Source organism: Numida meleagris, chromosome 4, assembly GCF_002078875.1.
Source record: "Numida meleagris isolate 19003 breed g44 Domestic line chromosome 4, NumMel1.0, whole genome shotgun sequence".
Lineage (NCBI taxonomy): Eukaryota > Metazoa > Chordata > Aves > Galliformes > Numididae > Numida > Numida meleagris.
Window position 1 is genome coordinate 22,120,468 of NC_034412.1, and position 22,451 is coordinate 22,142,918.

The 22,451-nt window shown below is 42.1% G+C and overlaps 1 protein-coding gene across 6 annotated transcripts in view; it reads left to right on the forward strand.

The window, feature by feature from the left end:
* Positions 1 to 22,451, forward strand: part of YEATS2 (YEATS domain containing 2) — a 45,581-nt gene that overhangs the window by 19,916 nt on the left and 3,214 nt on the right. The window contains exons 13-29 of one of the 6 annotated variants that reach the window (XM_021396803.1): positions 1,460 to 1,567; positions 2,662 to 2,835; positions 4,002 to 4,260; positions 5,055 to 5,216; positions 6,733 to 6,845; positions 8,024 to 8,179; positions 8,846 to 9,019; positions 10,788 to 10,983; positions 13,148 to 13,279; positions 13,513 to 13,611; positions 14,595 to 14,706; positions 16,229 to 16,302; positions 17,064 to 17,143; positions 18,075 to 18,276; positions 19,668 to 19,894; positions 21,023 to 21,097; positions 22,007 to 22,080. In XM_021396803.1, the coding sequence (XP_021252478.1) occupies positions 1,460 to 1,567; positions 2,662 to 2,835; positions 4,002 to 4,260; positions 5,055 to 5,216; positions 6,733 to 6,845; positions 8,024 to 8,179; positions 8,846 to 9,019; positions 10,788 to 10,983; positions 13,148 to 13,279; positions 13,513 to 13,611; positions 14,595 to 14,706; positions 16,229 to 16,302; positions 17,064 to 17,143; positions 18,075 to 18,276; positions 19,668 to 19,894; positions 21,023 to 21,097; positions 22,007 to 22,080 (2,417 nt within the window). Of the gene's footprint in view, positions 1 to 1,459; positions 1,568 to 2,661; positions 2,836 to 4,001; positions 4,261 to 5,054; positions 5,217 to 6,732; positions 6,846 to 8,023; positions 8,180 to 8,845; positions 9,020 to 10,784; positions 10,984 to 13,147; positions 13,280 to 13,512; positions 13,612 to 14,594; positions 14,721 to 14,749; positions 14,935 to 16,228; positions 16,303 to 17,063; positions 17,144 to 18,074; positions 18,277 to 19,667; positions 19,895 to 21,022; positions 21,098 to 22,006; positions 22,081 to 22,451 lie in introns of those variants that run through there. The other 5 variants (XM_021396802.1, XR_002438655.1, XR_002438654.1 and 2 more) reach the window with 5 other exon arrangements.

The following is a 22,451-nucleotide window of genomic DNA, read 5'->3' on the forward strand; positions in this document are numbered from 1 at the left end:
AAACTGAAGATACCTAAAAAAAAATCCTAACTCTGTAAACAAATATATTTGATTTATATCCATATGTCTTCTGGTTAGTGGAAAGTTGTAATTTTGTGGTTTCTTTAAGGGGGGATGTCTGATAGTTCAGTGTGATGTTACATATGGTGTTTCACTTAATGCTTTTTATCTCTTCACTGCATGCTGATTTCCTCTGTATTGTTTTTAGTGACTTACGCCAGCATTTCTTCAGTCACTTTAAAATGACCAGTGTGCATGCTGCTCTTGTGCTGGCCATGCCTCTAACCTTGTCTTCACACCTCCTCCTGTTTGCTGGCAGTGGTTTGCTCTTGCTCACCACGTAGCTACACAACCGATCTGGTTGAAAACTCATCTATTTTCATCTGTATGTGTTGGCACAAGGAAGGCAGGAGTATTGGTTTAGAGTCTTGAGGGCTTTTTGGTTGTGTTCCAACCCAAGGGTGGGCTAAGTGATCATGAAACCACAGTTCACACTGATTGAAAATAGAACAATTATTTTAATAAAACAAAATATAACCATGCCATAATTCCTCAAGTACATTTGACTCTACAGCCACAGATGCAAGAATGAAAGATGCACAATTTTGCAGGTGTGGAAATGTGGTTTATTCCATTAGATACCCTCACTGTTAGTGCCAGTTCATGACTTGAAAGATTGTGCTGTCATGATCTGTGATAATTATGTTTGCAGATTTAAATTGAACTTTTTTTTTCTCCCTCCATGACTTGGTTCTTCTTGGATACTCATCTCTGAGGTTGCACACAGAATTGTAGAATGGTTGAGATTGGCAGGGTCTTTTGGAGATCATATGCCCTACTCATCTGCTCAGGAACGTGTCCGGTTGGGTATCGAGTATCTCCAAGTCCACAGCCTCTCTAGGCAAACTGTTCCAGAGTTCAATGACTACTTTAAAAAAAATAAAAAATAAAAAAATCTTATGTTTAAACAATGTCTTGTGTTCTAGTTTGTGCCCACTGATTCTTGTCCTTTCATTGCATACTACTGAACGTTGTCTGGCTCAGTCATCTTCACACCCTCCCATCAGGTATTTGTGTCCATTGATTAGATGCCCACTCAGACTTCTCTTCTCAGGGCTGACATATGCCAGCTATTAGCCTGCCTCAGTGTTACAGCTCAGAAATGCTTTGTATAAGAAGCTGGTAGGGAACCTGTCCATTTCTTTCATTTGTGTATGATGTGGTAAGAAACAGTTACTACTGTTGGAGGTGTAAATTGACAAAGAAAATTTGCTTTGTATATTGTATTAAGTACGTTACATTCCTGTTACTTAAGTGATTGATTTTTGGAAAATGATTTATTTGTACAGGTAATTCAGAATTGCCCAATTGTCAATGCCACCTACTGTTAGCAATCTCTTGTTTTATTGCTTTTGTTGGATGTTTCACCAATCTTTGTGCCTCATCTTCCTATTTGCAGCAGGAGGATTCCCTGTTTGCCACCATGCCACCTCTTTGTCCCATTGGGAGTCATTCCAAGGTGCAAAGCCCCAAATCAGTCACTGGAGGACTTGGAGCTTTTACAAAGGTATTCCTCTCGGCTTTTGTGCCTGGACAAGGAGCCTAGTATTACCATTTCATGATGACTTGTGCCACAAACCATGTAACTTCCAGTGCATGTAGAGCTTATTGGAACCAGTGTGTCTTGCTGCCAAGAGCTCTCTAGCACCTCTCAAAAGATAAATCTTTATTTCTTTTCCTGTGGCTGTACTGTTCCTGTGATCTTTCCTTTCATCATCTCTTTCATTCTTTCTTGTTCTCTTTTGAGTCACTGTTGTATTGAAGCTGATATTTCTAAAGGTATTATTTGGTGAGATACAGTATAAGTAAACAGTAGTAGATCTGTCTGCTCTTATGTTTTGTAAAAGTTTCTTACAAAATGCTGTAGTGATTTCTGAGTGTCAGATGTTGCCATTTGTGAGTACGTTTCCTTAAAGGTTACCATCCTGAATTTAAGGTTTCCAGTAATACTGGGTGATCCACCAAAAAGGTGAAAGAGTGCTTCCTACCGGTTATAGTACCCACAACACTTTGGTGGGGAAAAAAACACCTGCCAAACCAACAGCCTTTCTTAAGTTGCTGATCTTGGTGGTTCAATTTCCGGCTTGTCCCAAATTAAACTCATAACCATGTTGAAATATTCACAAGAGAATACCATCATCTCTAGCCATTTACAATATCTACACCTGTAATAGCAGTTTTAATTTTGCAAGATAGGAAAAAAAAGACAAGTTTAGGGCAGGAAGGTGCTTAGATATTTGAAACCTTACAGTGTTCTGGCTCCTTGCTGAAATGCAGGATCCCACTGGTAGCGCTACTAGTTGTAATACTACTAGTAATATCTGTGATTCTTTAATTTCTGTGAGCATCTTTCAAATTTGGAATGCTGTCTTAAGTACAGACCCCCGTACATGCTTGTGTGTTGGGAGTAGCCTTCACTGTAGGCTTGGGAGGTGAGTTAGAGTTCACCTGGTGATGTGTGAGAATGACGTCTGAATTACCGACTGTTGTGTGCCTGTTCTTGCAGACAGGCTGTTCCAGAAATGATTCCTAGTGACTGAGTTTTTTGCTTTTTGTTTGTTTGTTTTTGTTTTGTGTCAACTTTATTATTTTATTTAAAAGGTGATAATAAAACAGGAGCCAGGAGAGCTGCCCCAGCAACCCCAGGTATCAGTAGCGGGGACGACTACGCAGACCTCTGTGCAGCAGTATGTCACAGTAAAAGGAAGCCACATGTTAGCCTTGTCGCCGCAGAAGCCAGCTGTGAGCACAAGTGAGGGGGCAACGCAGTCCAAGGTATGAGGCACTTGGGCATCTTTGGTTGGCTGTAAGCCTTCTGTCTCATGGTTTCCTTGTAACACCTCATACTTCTCCTGGGGCCATGGGGTTGGTTATGCCTCAGGCACAGGCAGCAGCACCCTGGGTAGCTAGTTTCCCCATGCACAGAGTAGCTCATAGTGTGCTTGTGTCTTGCCCTTGTGAAGGGGGCAGCATCCACAGGCACTGTTGCATTTCATTGCTTACAGAAAACATTTCCCACTCCCTCTCTAGCCCTTTGCAGCAGTGAGGAGGAGGCTTGTTTTAAACTGGATCCTTACAAGCCAGAAAGTTGGCTGCTGTTACCAGCTTTTGCTGAAACTCATCCAGGTCTCTTCATAAAAGGAAGTAAATTCGTTCCTTGGACAGCAGCCCTGCAGCAAAAAAATAGAGTAGGGGTGAAGGCTGGGAGTAGGAGTCAAACAGGGAGTAGGGGTGAAGGCTGGTCCTGCACAAGTGGTTACAGAGCTGATTTGACAGGGGTGATGCAGCTTCTCAGAAGTTGTAAATGTGCAGTGGCAAGACGGCAGGCATGTCAGAATTTCTCTCTTTTCTTGCCTGTTTCCATTGTGGAGATCATGAAATCATGTGCCAACCACAGTGGACTACATATGGAGGGTTGAATTTTTCATAAGTAAATAGATATTTGCATTGCCCTTTTTACTGCCGTATTTGCCTGTTTGAGCAGGTATGCAAACTGCATTTGCCTGTGGATATGTCAACACAAAAAATTAAAGCACTCTGCAGATTCTAATTTGAGGCCATGGTTTTCCCAAGGAGCCGGTTCCCATGAATGAGTTGAAATGAAATGTCTGGATTTCCAGGTTTCACAAACGCAAGCTTTATCCTCAGTTGGAATTAATCCATTGCTTGTGTATCGGAGAAAAATGAAGTTGCCCTGTAACTTGAATGTATTTAGTCTTCTGTGGGTACTCTGAAATCCTGGCTGTTTTTAACAGCTTATTGCTCTTTACCTGGAGTTGGCTTCTTGCCCTTCTGATTTTGTTTCAGACTAAACAACCTTATACACAAGTAGACCTATAGAAACTATCCTAAAATACCTAGAGATGAAGGTGGCATACCAGTTAGAACTCGAGAGGTTGCTCTTTTCCAGAAGCACATCATCCAGTACTTATTTGTTGCAGGTTGTTGGCGTTCCAGTTGGTTCTGCATTACAGTCGACAGTGAAACAGGCAGTGGCTATCAGCGGTGGCCAGATACTTGTGGCAAAGTCTGGTTCTTCAGTAGCAAAGGCTGTTGGTCCAAAACAGGTTGTTACTCAAGGCGTAGCCAAAGCCATCGTGAGTGGAGGTGGAGGAACAATTGTTGCACAGCCTGTGCAGACCATAACAAAGGCACAAGTTACTTCCACAGGTGCTCAGAAAAGTACATCTCAAGGATCAGGTAGAGTAATTTTACACCTTGTTAATGGCTCACGGTGGTTCTGTAATTATACCTTCACCTCTAAAGTAATTGTGTGATGGAAAATCTTGAAAATGAATAGAAAGATCTATAGTGCAGTAAATGTTAACTCGTTATCTGTAAGAGGGAAGAAAGCACTTCACGGCATGCACTCTTCAAGGAGAAGAATACTCATTTTTGTGAGACCTGCAGTTGCATGGGCAGTGGGTGTTTGAGGTGCCCCAGGATGTGGAGATCAGCAGGATGTGCTGGGGAGTGGGCTAGGGACCTGATGAACTTCGATGGAGCCAGGTCTCAGACTTCTGTCCTGCCCACCACTGCGGTCCTTAAATGCTCAGGAGGCCCCACATGAACTCAGCCAACAAAAGCCCAACTGTTCTTACTGCATCTTCCCATCTTGGTCAGTGCCTATGGTTATGGTTATGTGGGCAGAAGCACCCAACCTGCTTCTGCACGCAGCTGGCTTTAGCTGAGAATTTTAGCTCAGACTCTGGACTATTTGAAACGTGCTGTGTGGCCTGTAAACTCAAGTAAGCCTGCAGATTCCACCACTGTATTTCTTTGGCCTGTGGCCAAGCAGAGGTTTCATTTTTTTTTTCTCAGACCTATTCAATGTGTCTGTGCATCGCTAGTGTATTTTATCTGCTATTTTATGACAGCTAAACATGGATTATCAAAGGCTAGATATGTGCCACTTCCAGTACTTTCATTTTGTGCTGATTTCAGTGCATGCCAGCCTCTTCAAGCAGTAATTTTGTTTTATTCCTTCTTTCTAGTGATGGCTACACTGCAGTTACCAGCCACCAACCTGGCAAACTTGGCAAACTTACCACCAGGCACCAAGCTATACCTCACCACCAACAGCAAGAATCCTTCTGGCAAAGGAAAACTACTTCTCATACCCCAAGGAGCCATACTGCGAGCCACAAATAATGCTAGTTAGTCTTGCAGGGAAATCTAATGAGTTAAATAATGTAATCACTGCATAATTAGTGTTTGCTGTTCTTGTTATAACACATCCTGGTACTGTGAAAGTCAGAAATAGAAGGAAGTTTCTTTGTCTGCAGCAACACAGTACGTGGAGCTTTTTATGACTGGGTTGTCAAAAGTGCCTTCTGTTTTAGATGGAACTGCTTTACATGCAGGGCTCCTGATGTCTGTCTTTCTGTGCTGAAAGCAGACAGTGCAGTTTTTCTCAAAGTTCACAATGAAGGATTGCCTTTCACTCTTCGTTTTGGTATGTAGGGAGAGCCAACTGCATTTTCATAATGTAGAACTGATGCTGATTTGAATGTGGTTTTGAAAGCTGTTAGTAAATAACGGAATGAGACCCTGGAGAAACTAGAAACATAAACTAGCTCTAAAAAGGACAAGATAACTATATCTGGAATAGGAGAAAGAAATAGATTTCAGTATTGATAAAAGACTTGACCTCAAGCTGTTGACACCAGCAGAAATACTTCGTTGTTTTGAATCAAATTTGCTTTCACAAATTTAGTGCTTGCAGGTATTGTGAAATGCCCGGAGAACAGCATTGCTAAAATTGTCCTGAGGGCTGATGCTATTTTTTAATAGTGTGCTGTTGCTATAGGAGATCTTTTTATAAGTCTTCTCTAGAATGCTCCTCTTTGAGGCTGGGTTAGATGGACTGGGTGCAAAGTGTGCTTGCAGTTCTGATGCTGGCATTGGGGGAGAGATAATCAGCTTGTTATGTGAGATTCTCTCAGCATAGCAGCAGAGTGTCACTCAAAAAGTGGATACTGTTGATGATGATGTTCTGGGCTGTAGAACTCATGATGGGAGTCCCTTTGCTTAAGATTTAGAGTAAATACTCTCTTGGGCCTCAAGGAAGAGCAAATAGTTGTGATTTATGACAGAGCCATCAGTATTTTTCAACCTTTGTTTCCGAATTGGAGACTGCAACGTGGCTGTGTCCATCCTCTTCCTTCTGGAGGCAGAGCACTATAAAAGTGTTAAGTGTGATCCACCACCAGTTAGAGTCCATGATCCAATACTCTGTGTTAGCAAAACTGCATAGGAACAGCAAGCAAAAGTAAAATTAAGAAGCCGATGGGATTTGTTGTGTTTCCAGAGCTTTTGTTGTAGATTCATAACCTGCAAAAGACTGACAAAAACTGTTTATCTATTGAACAGCGTTTTCTTTGATAGAAACTTTACAACAGCCCTAAATGAGCTCTGTGTGTCAAGTAGTCCTCATTCTCCCCATGTCTCCTTTTGTTCACTGCATTTGCTGAGCTGTCAGAGAGCCCAGCAGCATGTCTGAACTGTGCTGTGCTGAGCAGTTATGGCGTTTATGCCTGTATGTACTCAGCTACGTAACGTGCCACAGCAAGCATCTTGCAGGCTGTTTTCAGGTACTTGTACGTGCAGTAGTACTTCAGCAGCTGACATTGTCTGGCTGCTGAAGAGTCAAGCCTTCTGTTGTCGTTGCAGGTCTCCAATCTGGCGGTTCTACGAATAGTGGAGGAGGAGGAACTCAAAGTACAAGCAGTAACTTGTCACAGCACCTCACCTATACGTCCTACATCCTGAAGCAGACACCCCAGGTCAGTGGCACAAGCACCCTAGCTGAAGCAGGTGGACGTTTGAGGCTGCTCCCTAGCAACCCATGCTGTTTTCTCCTGTTGGGCACTTGCTATTGCTGCTTGCACATCTCTGCCCCTCACCTCCTCTGACAGAGTGGCACCCCTCATGGCTTGGCTCCTTGGAGACTAAGAAAGTAGCGTGGAATGTTTTCTTGAGGCAAGCAGTGGGTGCTGATGAGAGAGAGAGGAATAAAGAGCCTGTGGTGGCAGGCGAGCAAGGGTCTCCAGAATAAGAGAGGTGACATGCCAAAGATAATATAGAAGAGCTATCTTGAACAGAAGGTTGTGTGGGAGTTCTAGGAAAGTCTTACAGGGGAATAAAGGAGTTATTTGAGAGAAACAGCAAGGGTGTGAAAGGAAGAGAAGTGACAAAAGAGAAGATTATGTGAAGGGATCTGTGCATGACAGTGGGTGAATGAGGGCTGTGGAGAAGATCAACTAAATAATAATGTGAAACAGGAGGGGAGGCAAGGCCTCAGATTGTTAGGAGTGTGTGCCTCCAGTTCTAGCTGTGATTTCTGCATGCTGAGCTCTGAATGTATAGCGCCTAAGGCAGGAGTAAATACATTTTGAAATGTATTTACTGTTTTGATTTCTGCCTTTTGCCTAACCCAGCAGTAGTCTCTCTGATCTTACAGGTTAGGCAGCATTTGTCACAAAGAATAAACCTGAAGAGCATGAAGTGTGTTAAATTGTAGTGGTTGCCTCTGAGGATAGCTTTTTCACCCTTCCCCTTTGCATCAGAAAGCCTTCTGCACCAGGAAGGCTTTGCCCAGGTCTGGGAGCAGAATCATCCATTATAATTATTATTTTAGAAGGAAAAAATGTTTTGTGGCACTGGAGTGCATCCTGTCTTTGGAGGTGGAGATTCTCTTTCGGATCTCTCAATGGGTTCAGCAAAGATATCAGGACTTCAGTTTTTTTCTTCTTTAATTGCAAGTATTTGTGATGATTCAGTAGAGAAAGAATGTCAAGAACCCACTGCTCCAAGTAGTATTTTTGCATCAAAGAGCACTTGCAGATGTTGCTGTTCTGTTACAGCTACAGGCTTGTAGCTGTAATTGACACTCCTAACTTATCCTGTATTGACTCTTAACTGTGGTTTCTAAGTGCTGACTTGTGACTTATTTCTGGAGCAGGGCACCTTTCTGGTTGGTCAGCCTTCTCCCCAGAGTTCTGGGAAGCAGCTCACACCAGCATCAGTTGTTCAGGGCAATGTAGGAGTCGGAGCATCTTCAACACAAGGACAAGCATTAAAAGTGATAACTGGACAGAAAACTGCTTTATTTACACAGGTAACTTCCCAATGGTGTGTTTTTCTTGCCAGTCGACATTTTGTTGGCTGAAGTATAGAAATCACAATTGTACAATATGAGAGCTTTACCTTTTGTAGTCTTTTGTTTTTTCTCTGTTCAATTATGATGGTGTCTGTGGTACTAAAGCATATGAAGGTGTACTTGTATATGAAGGTATTGGACCATGCTTTGCGAGCTTTATTGGTGTTCTCAAAGTGGGTTGTATATGAGCTTAGATTTATAGCTTGTAAACATGCCCTAGGATTTCATAATGATACAGTATTAGAGTGAATATGGGCAGGTGCAAAAATGTGCTGAACAACTTGAATCTAGAAATGGGTCCTCTGCGTAATCTCTTAGGTATTTTTGACATTGGTCATCTAGAGATCCCTCAAAGGCCCTTATTTTAAAAAGTACTCAAACTCACCAGGAGTGCCTGAAGTTGACCATCCAAAATTCAAAAGCAGGAGCTGCATTTTTGTTTTTAAGTCAACAGTTTGGTAAAGTTGAATCTGAAGAAGTAATTTTGTTGTTATTCTTGTCACAGAAAAGTATAAGAATATATATTTTTTCCAGTAATATAAAACCCATTTGTTTAAAAAACAAACAAAACCCAACAGAAACAGTACTGCAACCATTTACCTTGTGCTGAACTTCTTTTCAAAGGCTACACCCAGTGGACAGACATCACTGATGAAGATATCGGACGGGTCTCTGAAATCAGTGTCTGCCTCATCCCAGCTCTCCAAACCTGGTACCACAGTGCTGAGAGTATCGGGCGGTGTTATCACCACAGCCGCTGCTCCTGCTGTGGCCCTTCCTACAAATGGGGTGGCCCAGGTGAGAAACAGCATTGCCAATGTGCTGTAGTACAGTATCTGCACCTCTTTTAATTTATGGGTGTTCTTCTTTCCAGCATTGTTGGTTGATCTGCCTTATAATTGTGTTCCAGTGCAGTATGCGGAAACTCTGTTGCTTTTCACCTGCTTGCTGTTCTGCCTAAAATATCTGCGAAGGAAGAAGGGAAACTTAAAACTTGCTCTGTCTTGCTTTTAATGCTGTTAAAATTCTGGTAGGCAAGAAAGACTTTTATCTGAAGCACTTTTTGCAATAATACAGATCTTTGACCCTTTAAACACCATATCTGCCACTAGCACAAAAATCTACAGGAGAATGTAAAATGCACGATTTGCCTCCAGTAGGGCAGTGAAAGCCAGCAGTAATTAGACTGTAGGCCGTTCCTCTGAGATCAGACTTCCCACAGTTCTTAGAACCCAGTCTGTCGTGAACACATTTCGCAGTGGCCAAGATTCACTGTCCTTTTGGTTCTGACTGCATTCATGGGGTGTCACTCCTCTCTGCCCTGGGTAGTCATAACAGCGCAGTCCAGGAAGGAAATGCTCTGCTGTGGAGTGAGGTTGAAAGTAAAATGTGTTCCTAGAGTGAGTGGGGATACAACTGTCTATCCAGTTGATGCAGGTTGCCCACCTGGAGGGGAGGTGGAGTTCATGAGGTGAGGAAGAGGCAGCAAAGAGGAAAGTGTAGTTCACAGGAAGGGTTTCCCAGCCTTCCTGCTTTTCGTATTGGAGGAGCAAAGATTAACCAAGCTGCAGGTTGAGACCGTGCTGCCCTAGAGAGCTGAACCCTGGCATCTATCAGGGTTATGTTGGTGATGTCAGCTTATATTGCTGAAAAGGCTGAAATTTGCTTTAAATGCTACTTGCTTTTCTTAATCTCTGCAGCTTCGCTGACAGCTGTAAAATTTCCATCCACCCTCTTTAATCTCAGGCTCCTCTCCCCTGCCTGGTAGTAACTGTTGTTACTACACTGATTGGCCCGCTTGTCCCTGCCTGAGTCAGAGAGCAGCCAGGACACTAAGATCTGCTTGAGGACTGAGTTCTGAGTGTCCAAGAGCCTTTCCAGCTCTGGTGAGCAGATGAGGAGATATGGAAAGGCCTCACGTGTGTCTAACCAAAATAATAATACTCCCTCCCACTGTCAATTGTATTCATTCAGATTAGTTTATTTAACTGACGAGCAGAAGAGCTGTAGTCTCTGTGAAGTCAAGGTGTTCTACTTGCTAATAAATGGCAAAAATGATGGCAGTGCATAAAGGGCAGACTATCTCAGAAAGATCAGTTTTACTCCTGTTGGAATTCTTTCAATGAATGCAAGTATACAGAGGATTTGCATGGTGAGTAATGTTGCAAAAAAAAAAAAAAGTGACTTCTTGTATGAGTCAGTGGAGACACCTGCATTAACAGTTTGGCTCAATTTCTCTCCTGGTACATCTGGACTTTTGAGCAGCAGGGAAATATTCCTGGGCCAGATTTCTCATCTGGAGGCTTGCCTGCTTGCTGGAGTTAAGAGAGCTGGCTACCATCAATGCAGTTGTGGTAGCAGTTCCTGGGTACACAACATCATGTTATTTGTTTCTATTCTACACATACCATCATTGTATATGGTCTTTTGGATAGGTGCTTGTGAATTTGTTTCTTAATGATGAAGACTTTTACCTTTGCTGTTCTAGATATTCCTTCTTTTTGCTTATTGTTGAATCATCTGTGAAATGAGAAGAATTATTACTGCTGTCTTTCTTATGCAGCAGATAGATAATGCAGGTTCCAGTTCATCGTCTTCTGGAGCTCCTACATCAAAGACATCTGGACAACAACACCAAGTCTGTATAAACCAGACCCAGTCTGCTTCACCAGTAGCGAGCAAGGCTGCTACTTCTACTGTTGTAAGTGTTGCTTCTCTGGTGACTACACCAACACCTGTAACTGGAAAAGCTGCAGTATCAGGTATTAAACTCCATTTGTGCCTTGCCTTTATAAAGTTAGAATCGAGTACAAGTTCTTCAGGTGTCTTCAATGTAAAAAGAAGAATGTAGAGTCATCTGCATTTGTGAATGGGTGAAAGTAGAGTCATGCTTTCTAAACTATATCTTAGTAGGATAACTCTTGGCTTAGCCAAAGAGTTGGTGTCCTAATACAGTGCATTGACTGCATCTGATGCAAATAGCAGTGCAAGATGCCCATTAGTACTGGAGATGAATTTTAGCTTTCATTCCAAATCCTCTGTAGAAGATGTATTCTGTTTGTTCAAGAATATAGCTGAAGCTATCAAGGTATCAGAGATGCTACAGACTTGATTCAGGTTGTGAAAGTGAACCTCCACTGAAGCTGAAGGAGCTGCTTAAGCAGAATTTGGCTCTGAGGCTTTGCATCCGCTCTGTTTGTCTTGGAAAGGAGAGAGATTTTGATTAAAAGGGGAAGTGACTTTTTTAAAGTCAAAAATCAGTTGAGTCCAATGAGGTAGATTTGAACTGGAATGTTTCAAATTAATAAAGATGGGGCAATAAAGATGGACTGCCTCTATGTAGAGGGTTGTTTTCTTTTAGTTCTGTTGTCTTGCAGTATCTTCTGCATTATGCAGAGCAAATATAGCAGGTTTAATTTGAGCATGAATGATGCTCAAATCGTAAAATTTTATTTGAACTTCTAATTTACCTCCTGGAGTGTTATGTTCCTTTGAAGTTGCTTCTTACTGAGGGGCAAGAGTACAAATACAAAAAAAGGGAGAGACCCTTCACATCGCTTACTATGTGAGTGTCTTTAAAGCAGCTCTTCTCATTTCCTTTGTACACAGACTTCCACACTCATCCTTTCTTCATCGCTCTGTTTTTTCCAAAGCTTGGAAATAATGAGTAACAGAAGTTGTAATTCTGCAACAAGCAGTTGAACGTTTTCCTTTTTCCAAACAAAGTCGAAAGGCTTTTTGTGGGAAGTCTGCCGTTCTAAATAGCTTTCAGATTGAGGCTGCCATAGAGGTATAAGAGTGTGTCATCTAGATTCTGTTCTGCCAGAGGCAGAAGAAAAGGTTTTGCCAAAATGCATAGCATTATGTATTTCATTCTAAAAACATAGGCTTGTATTTAAATGAGTCTTAGGATGGACTGCAGTGTTTGAAAATTAATTGGTAGTACTAGATTAGCCTTCTTGCCCAGTGTTCAAAGTCTGTGTATCTTTCAAAACCGAGGGACATCTTCACCAACCCTTGCATGCCTGGTGACTGGACATTAGATAAAATTATATGGAAAATAGCTAGTTTACTAGTGGAAGTAATGGATTTTGGCCCATACACAATATTAGGGTGGAGGAGAGAGCTAGGGAACAAGAGGTGAGTGCTCTTCACTTCTTGCCCTGTGCCACAGCCTGGAGCCATGCTGGTTCCCACCAAGGTGATGGGATGCTGCTGTTGGTAGTGCTGGTGATACCAGAATGCCCTGCTTGTTCTTTTAGCCCTGGCTAAAATCAGTGCTTTAATTCACTCCTCCTCTTGATATGCTTCATAGCTTGATCAGACATCCTTACGGATGTATTCATTGCCCATAACAGAAAGACACAGGACACTCAGTTGAAGCATGTTCTTCATCAGGCTCTCTGCACAAGCTTGGGTTCATTGTTTCATGAAAGTATGGTTGGTTGTGCTCCGCTAACTGCAGCACTTGCTGCCAAGCTGAACTACAGACGTGTGTGTGGCACTGGCAAACCACAGCAAGGGGCTGAGTACAGCAGAGCTGTCAGTCACTGGCTTACCAAACACTTGAGCACAGGGAAAGGAGAGGAGAGCTGCAAGTCATGCTCTAATTTTGTCTTGCTCTGGTAAGAGTGTTCAGCTCTGAACAAAGCAGGCTCAGTGCAAAGTTTGCGTTATGTCAACGTTTGCTTAAGATTACTTCAGTAATGAGGAAACTGACTTCACAAATATCAGTGCTGTGGAGCACATAAGGCAACCCAGCACTTCAGTAGTCATCCATGTCAGTAGGAATTTGTGAGACAGTTCACTGAACTGTGGCTTATTAAGAGAGTGCCATCCTAGTTCAGGCAGAAAGGGGGAGAATTAACTGGAGATAAACAAAATGGTGTGTTTTATTTAACATGTTATCTTCCATTCTTCTTGCAGGGTTGCTAAAAATCCACTCAAATCAGTCTAGTCCACAGCAGGCTGTTCTGACAGTTCCCAGCCAGCTTAAACAGCTCGGTGTAAACACAGCTTCTGGAGGTGTTCAGACAATACTCATGCCTATGAACAAAGGTAAAGGGCAGAGGAGGATGACAGATGGTGTTTGAAAATCCCCTTTGACACAGAGTAGCTCTTGGTTAGTTACTGTTGGCCAAAGTGGTCTGAAGTTACAGATAGAAGAAAATGTAGCAAGGAAACTCATCCCTAAAATTTGCACTGCAAAGAGTTTGCTGATTCTGAATATGGTTATTTGTCAAAGCTTTTTTTCTCCTTTATTGTCCTAACTTCTTCCTGTTCCTCTCCAGTGATACAGTCACTTTCTACTAGCAAAGTTTCAGCTGTGACAGTGGTCACATCAGCAAGTACAGTTGTCTCAAGTCCCTCTGTGGCATCCATCACTAAAGGTAACATGGAGTTTCTCAGTTAGATAGTAGGAATGTTCATTGCTGCTTTGTGTGGGTGACCTGACTCTGAAAGCAGACCCTGTGACTGTGGTTTCCTGTATTTTTGTTGTTAGCAGAGTTTAAATGAAGTGTAAAATGTCCTCTAGGGATTGGGAAATTAACAGTTACTTCCTCCTTGGCAAAACCCAAAGGGAAGGCAAGTACAGGGAGGAAAGATGTTTTGTGAGTGCAGTAAACATTCACTGTTTCAATCCATCATTGCACAAACAGGTATCTTATCACAGTTGCTGCTGTACTCAGAATAGTGACTGTGGTCAAACTTGCTGGAGATTAAGTGCTATTTCTGCCTTGTGCAAGTGCGTTAGGCTGAGTGGACGGTCGCATCCACTCATGTGCAGAACATCCCAGGATCATGCATTGGCCAGAGCTGACAGTCCAATTCTTGCACAACTGTTATGTATCTGTCCCATCCCAGATGAATACCGGACTGCCTGGCTGTTCTGAGCTGAACATCTCTCTCCTGCTTCTCCTGAGTTCTGTTATAGATGTGAGAAAGTCTACTGGTGCCACTTCGAAGTGCTGCTTCTTGTTAAAACCATTAGTCGATTTCTCTCCAGCTATTTGCTTACCAAAAGGCTGGCATACATTTATAAGCAGTTCAGTTTTGATCAGGCGGTCATGTGCAAAACATCAACAACTGATTGTGCACGTTCATGTATTCTGAAAGGGATGAGATATGAAAATGTTGGGATTTGGAGGGGGAGCTGGTCGTGCTATAGTGGTTTTCCCTCAGTACAGCTGAGGGGTGTGTATTCTTCTCAAGGTTGAGTTTGTTCATGTGTATTAAGTAGAATGCAAACAACAAATTAAGTGAAGTGACTTAATGTGTAAGACATCTAGTATTATTGGAGTCTCACTCAATGTGTTGTTTATCAAGCTGATGGGTGCTTTTGTCTTTTGAAACATGTTCTGTTTCTTTGAAGTTAAGATGGAGCCTGATTCAACAGGACAAAACTGCACTTCTGTGGGTACTCAAGAAGGGCAAGCAGCAGTGAAAACAGAAGAGAATTCAGAACTTGGGAACTACGTTATCAAGTAATTGTTTGTCTGTACGGATTTCTGATTTTTGAAATTCCAGGGGAGATGGAGGTGTCTCTAGGAATTCATGCAGCATTGTTAAAAGTTTGACACAGACATGAAATCTTCTGTCACGTGTGCTTTTTTACTGGTACTGATCCTGTTGGCTGGCATTTGTTTCAGACGGAACTGAAATACTTTCTTTGTTAATGGATTTGCATTCAGGGCTTCTGGAAAGAGAAAAATGTAATTAAAGATTTGTTGTTCTTTTGGGGCTTGCTAAATCTCAAGCTGCTAAAACCTCTTTCATCATCCACTGCTTATACAATTCCTATTGCTGTTCTGTGCTCGTACTGAGGTCAGACTGTGCCTGGTGAAATGCAGGTTAACAAGGGAGCAACTGAAATAAGTAGAACTGTCTCTCTTGTTGCCTCTTTAGTCTTGATAAGCTCGTATACCTTTGTAATTACCTGGTATGACAGCTGCCTTGGTTCAGAATTGGAATTAGATGATAAATATAATTGGAGTATTTTTTCCACTGAAATCCAGTGCCGTATTTGTGATTCTCTTGGGAGTACTTCTGAGTAGTCTTTCACCAGAACTCAGTTTGCAAAATTTTCTCTGGATATTCCTCCTAACATACAGGATGTCTCTTCTGCTCTTGAATCAAATGGCTTACTTCCCTGTCTCTGTGTTCTGAAAAGTGGTGTTGTCTTGATACATCCCTGTACAGTACCCTGATGGAGGGTATGTGTAGAGTGACTTAAAAGAGTAGGTCTCAGGTCACAGAGTCATAGAATGGCTTGCGTTGGAAGAGACCTCAAAGATCATCAAGTTCCAACCCCCCTGCCGTGGACAGGGCTGCCAACCACTAGGTCAAATGGCCCAGGGCTCCATCCAGCCTGGCCTGGAGCCTCCAGGGATGGGCCAGCCTATTCCAGCACCTCACCACCCTCTCTGTCACTAGACACTGGAAGTTACCTTAGTTATAAATACAGATTATGTGTAAAATACTGATGGAAAATACAGCTCTGGGCAGCTATGTATGGTATAACAGAGTAAGGAAAATTTATCTGAACTTCCATTAGCAAGTTCTAATGTTTTAGCAGAAGTACTGAATGACATCACATGAGTCCCTGAGCGCAACCTGTAAGAGATATCAACTGACAAACAGCAACAAAGTACAAAGCAGCATCCCATGCACTATCCCATATTCCTTCTGGGACAGCTTGTACTAATAGCTGCCGCTTATCCCTCAAAATAATGTTGCACCTTGCGAAATGATGCAGGGATTTCTTCCAAGCCTGCCCCAAAAAAGCCTGTCTTAAATTTCTTCAGCTTGACAAATAAAGCTGCAGGTGTGGATGCTTAAGCAAGAGGAAGGGCTGCTCGAAATTCCTTCTTCAAACATAAGTTCACCCTCATGTTAGTACTGTTGAATGTCTTGGGACCCGGGACTTGCAGTGATTTTGGAACTTTTTGTATATGTTTCATTACTTCCAACAGTATTCTTCATTGTGATTCTCTTTATCTCTTGCAGCATAGAATACTTGGAGAACACCCAGCAGCTTTTAACAGCCATAGTGAAGAAGGTTCCGTTAATTGCTGAAAAAAGTAAGCAGTGAATCAGAGGGCTTTGCTTTTTATTTTCAGGGTTTTTTTTATGCTAGGGTTTCAGAAATACTTTCAAACATGGCAACAGCTCAAAATTCAACACTAGAATTAATGTCTTTTTGGTTGGTTTTTTTTTTTGTTGTTTTAACAAAAGGTGGTAGCTTAAAGGTAGCTGTTTAATGTTTATAATTGCATACCTCTTCCTCGTGTACATAACTGAAAAGCATCTTCTTTCCTGGTAACTCATGCACTTTGAACAGTGTTCCTGGACACCTGGTAGTGCAGACCCTCTTGAAATGAGTGCAGTCAGCAAAGCAGAAGCAGGCAGTGCAGTGTAGCTTTCATTACAGGTGATTTGAACCCCATACTTTTATTTTGCCAGGAAACATTTTCGATGTTTCATGTTTATTGTAAATTGTTGGCAAAGAGATATCTGTGTATTTTCCTATGGAATAGAGTCTGACCAATAAGAGAGACTTACAGGTCTGTATCGTTATAGTTTGGGGGGAGTGGAAAAGAAGCTTAACCAGCCTGTAGCTACAGATGTCTGTGTATCCTGACCAAGAATTATGTTGTTTCTGCATCCAGAGAACCATGTGTGCTGCACACATCTGTGCAGTTCTCAGAGAGCGCAGCATTTGTAAGCTAGTCCTTGGTTCTGAAAGCAGAAACACATTTCTCTCTGTCACTAAACAACATCAAAACTAGAACTTACTGAACTTCCTAAAATCTAATACTGTTTCTGGCTTTGTGTTTTCTAGGCGAAGATGTAAGCTCTTATTGTGCCAGTTCAGTGGAACAGTATTACAGCTGGAATATTGGGAAGAGGAGGGCAGCCGAGGTAATCCTCTTCTCTGTTGTTTTGTAAGCAGTCATTAGTGACATGAGAGGGATTTCTGAATTACAGAACCTTCCGTATTGGTGGCTGTGCTTGTTTTCTGAAGCAGTCTGTTGCACTTCAAATGGATGCTCTCCTTACTGATTTCTATCCAGGTAGTGATCCAGTTTGTTGTTCAGAGCCTTCCTCAGGCAGAAGGGATTCTGAAGGTCATCTTTCAGTTAATTCTAAGTTAGATGTTTCTGAAACATTTTAAAAATCTGAGTTTTTTCAACTTATTGTGTTGCTACTTTATTCTTATCATTCCTTTGTGATCATGGGAATTTTCCACAATGTAATTTGTCCATCTTTTTGTGGGATTGTGTCTGCTTTCCACAGAATGGGATTTGAGAGTACTAGTACTGAAATGCTTTGTCACAGATTGTGAGTTCAACAGTGATAAATAGTTAAACTGGATCCTTCTGTATTCTGGTTATGTTTCCTCCTGTTAAGTAGTAGTTTTATCCTTTTGCTGTGGACTTTTAAGAGGAAGGTGGTAAAACTGATAAGACCATCTGCTGTTGCCAACATAAGTGAACAAAGTTAAACCAACATTTTGAGAAGCATTGTTTGTTCTAGTGGATTGCTTTCATTATGCATCTTAAGATGTTATTTAGGAAAAGAGACAGTTAAAGTCAAGGCAAGTATGTCTGTGCCCCCATAAATGTATGTCACTCTTCCTTGGTTTTGGTTGGATGAGAGAGAGTTTCAATGACCTGCCCAGAACTGGCAAAGATTAGGACAGTCTCCTGCATTTGTTTTTGGTTTTTCCTTGTCATCTTGACTTTTGAGAAAGTCATATTCCTTCTGAAAATCTGGATTATTGTTTGAGGTCATAATCCAGCCATAAACGTTTCAGCTAGTGTGGTAAGTTTTTCCCTTTGGTTTGTCACAGTGGCAACGAGCAATGACGGTGAGAAAGATCCTGCAGGAAATCATAGAGAAGCACCCCAGGTTTCACAGCATTACACCCCTGAAGACAAAGCATGTGGTGCAGTGGTGTCGATGCCATGGCTACACTCCGCCTGACCCTGAGACCTTGCAGAATGATGAGGACTCCATTGAAGATGTGCTGACACAGATAGACAGTGAGCCAGGTGAGTGTGCAGGTACAGAGGACTCCTTTTTTGCCAAAGGTACTGTTGGTTAAATTGGCTAAAGAATGGGCGAGCTCACCTATATGCTGCCTTTTCAGGAGAAGGGATTTCTTACTTTGGGTTTGACTTTTTGTTGTTGTTTTTGTTTTGTAGTTTTGGGGATTTTATTTTTTTTACTTAATTCACTCTGGAATAACAGAAGATGGAGGTTATAATGTCAAGTAAGCATATAAGTGAAACTGTCCCTTGTGTCTACCAAGCCTTATGTTCTGTAGAGCCTCTGTTGTGTTTTGTTGTGCTTTAGGTGCCCTTGGAGGCCCAATGTGTAGGTAAATGTTGAGAGATGATTCCAGACCTGCAGTGTAATCATTTGTACTTGGCACACATACTAATTATTGGTAAGTGTGGCCTCTGTTCAAAGGCTTGCTGTGCAAACTGTGTATAAGCTTCAGGTACAAAAGACTGTCTAGCAACAGCAGTGTGAAGGTCAGTGGGGGTTAGTTTAACTCCAGAAGTGAGGTGAATTGGCCTGTGTGAAGCTTCACGTGGTGCAACTACAGCCTGTACAGTCTGCCAGATATAGCTCTGGGATCTTAACAGTCCGTTGTAGTATGTGTTAAACATACATCTTTTGTTTCAGCCAGTCTTCTCAGTGAAGCGTCCTTGTTTCACCTGCAGGTAATCCCTTTACCAAAGCTGAGTATTCTTATCTCCCGATCGTTGCAGAAATCCCTGTATTTCATGGAAGTGTGTGGATCTGAGTATTCTGTGTTAAGTGTGGTCCTGCATGGTGATAGCTGAAGGTGGAAATGCACCTTTTAATCTGTTTGTCTAAATAACTACATCTGTGTTGGTCTTTGAAGAAACATATCTGTTCACTGGTTAGCTTTTTGTGAGTGGTTTTCCTGGCTCATGCTGAATCTGTGGAGAAGAGGTTACCCTTCTGTAATTCCATTGAGAATCTGTCTTCTAAGTTATCTTCAAACAAAAATATATATGTATGACTGTACTTGTCACAACGTAGAAGTGGATGAAGTGTTATGTGGTGCCTACACAGTGCAAGTCCAGTTCTCTGAGCAGGTGGAAGAGCATCAAACTGTCTGGACAGCTGTCAAAAAGCTTCTTCGAGAATGTTCAGGAGGCTGTCTTGTTTGAAGTGCAGCCTTCTTGAGTGGTGTAGGGGCAGATGAGAGTGAACACCGAGAGTGTAATGAGGGCATAATGAGAAAATTCTCAATGACGGTTTGCTTTTTGTTCATCCATATGTCTGGTAGGAATTACAAAAATAACTCTCAATTACCATAATTTCTTATCATATTTTGGGTGTGCATCTGTTGTAAGCAGCTTTCCATTATTCCACACATTTGTCTAATTGATTGCTTCTTTTTCAGAATACCCTTCATCTTACAGCAGTGGTGAGGATCTGTGCCAAAAACTAGAGGAACTGCAGCAGTTTCTGAAACAAGAACCTGAGCATGAAGAGGAAGTAGATGTTCTCAACTTTAGTGAGACCTTAAAAATAAACATTAAAAAAGAACAGGAGGAGAAACAAGAGGAGGTGAAGTTCTATTTGACTTCCTTGCCTGCATCAGAGTTTGTGAGGGACACAGCAGAGAAGGTAATAAATGAATCCTAAAGCTAATAAGGAACTGCTACTCAGCTAGTCACGGCCTTATTTAGTTAGCTTTCATTCATCTCTAGGGCCCTCTGGATGCTTTATCAAGGCTTTGTAAATGGCCTGGTTAAATCTGACCGTCTGGTTTGCAACACTCTGCTGGCCAGTGCTGGCAGAAGCAAAGCATGCCAGCTGGGAGGTCACTTCAGAGTAGCCATGTTGCAGGGCATAGCACTGGGAAAGCTGGCCTGGGAGCCTGCAAGGAAGAGGTAATGAGGGAAGAGGTGCACTAGCACTAAATACCTCCTGGTCCATCTTGTGAAATGTTTTGGCTTGGACCTCTTCTGCTCCTGGAAAAGGGTGCAGTAAAGATCACAGCAAACTTCTCTGCAGCTTGGTTTTCCTCCTCCCTTCCCTCATTCAAATTGTCGCAAAAGAAGGTGGGCTTCTCTCACTGCAGGAGGCAAAGAGGGGAGGGGGTTTACTCAGCATGTAGGAAGGAGAGCTCTCCACTGGGAGACAGGGAGAGTTTCCTTGCTGCAGTTGTGGTGGAAAAGAAAACTCTCCACCTCAAATGCAGATACCAAGGGACGAAGCCTTGGTTAGCAGCATACCCAGCGTCTTGCCAAAGAGGTGACAAGGGTGTGGGCATGATGGGAGCTAAGCTGGGCAGTGAGGCTCAGTGGTGAAACTCTTCTGATGCACAACTATTTATTTTGCCAGGAGTACTGTTTGGAGCTGTTATAATTGTCATAGTTAGGTGTGGGGAAGCTTATGAATACATGGGCTGAATATATGTACAGTTTTAAAATGGAACTTTTATTTGCAATCCAAAGGTACCCAGTAAAATTGGTTTTCTGTGTGGAAAAAGTCTGCTTTAGTTTTTTTTTTTGTGTGTTTGAGAGGCATTTTTGCAGGCTGCTCTCCTGGTCAAGCTTCACTTTCTCCAGACTTTAAAAAAAAAAAAAAAAAAAAAGAGATGATACTGGTGGAAAGCTTTACAGAGCCCGCTTGCTTGTGCTTTAAATGCCCTTTGTCATAGATTGTTTCTGTTATATCATTGTCATCTGTTCTGTAGCGTGAGTTGTGTTACTTGATGTGCTCTTTTTTTTCTCCTTTCCTATCTTATAGATAGGGATTTCCTTTCAGCCTGCTGAGGTACAAAGGAATGTTTATGCGTCAGTAGTAGAAGATATGATTTTAAAGGTAAGAAGTTACTTCACAATGAAATTTTCTACAACTGTGTTAACCCAGCAGTATAGCAAAAAAAGATGGACTGTCCAAGGTAATACACAGAGGAGATGCAGAGTCTGATGTCAGAGTGTGTGCGTGTATAGAAAGATATATAGCTGGACAAAGAGAATCGTGTATTTCTGTGTATGTGTTTCCAGATTCCTAACTGATCTATTGGCTTGGACACAAGATAGTGATTTGCAGATTCTGACTTCCAGTAAGATACTGGCTCCTCTTTAAAGTACCACCTTATTTGTCCTACCTTTCAGAATTGTAAGGGAGAATATCTGCCAGAGTTCTTTAAGACTTGATAAGAGGATTAGCTGTTTTTTCCTAAATACTGTTGAGTTGGTTTTTGCTTGTGTTGCCTCTACTGGAGACTGCTGAATGCCTGAAATCGGCAGCAATTCTCCCTTGTATGAGAAGCCTGTCATACTCAATTTTAGAAAAACATTCTGTGCAAAGTTTTGGGAAGAAACAGTCTCTGGAGTTGGCGTTCTCAGAGTTGAGCTGAAGGCTAACACAGATTATTTTTAGCAGTACTCTGTTGTATTTCAAGCCTAAGATGACTTTTGATGTTGTTTATGCAGACTGTTGTTTATCAGCAGATGGGTTTTACAAAAGCTAACTGATTCCAGGTTATGTTATGTATATGTATGCACACTTCTACTCACATTGTCTGCTAGTACAGTTGAAGTCAGATATTCATATATCTGGTTTTAGACACAGTTTTAACCATCAGATCGCTCCAGTATAACTGTTAAGTTATACCAGCTTTCCTGAGTGAAACTTCCTGAGTTTGATTATACTGATGCTCTAGCGAAAAGCATGTTGCTTTCTTCTTTGCCTAATGCTGTCACCTAATGTTGCCTTTTGTCACAGGCCACTGAACAGCTAATGAGTGACATTCTGCGGCAAGCACTGGCAGTGGCATACCAGACAGCTCCTCACAACAGGTACAGTGCTTGGGCTGCTTGCGCCAGCACAAAACACTGAGCTACTTGAGGAATTGGGTCAGATTTTGTATGGCTCAGACCACACGAGCAACGGATTTCCATGCTATGGGAGTGTGTGTGTGTGCATGAGCTACATTCTGGGAAGATGCAGGCCTTAGTAGGGTGATGGGTGTCATCAGGTTCCATAGTGGCAAGGGAGTAGATGTTAAAAACTGAGGCAAGATTCTCTGGTGTTGCCATGCTTAGAGGCAGATTTTAGCAGAGCCATAGTGGACGGATCGTTTCTTATCCAGTTGAGGTTACTGAGTAAACAGCTTTCCCATGGCCTGCTAGGACTTCAACAACTCAGATACTCTTGCTCTTGGTTAAAA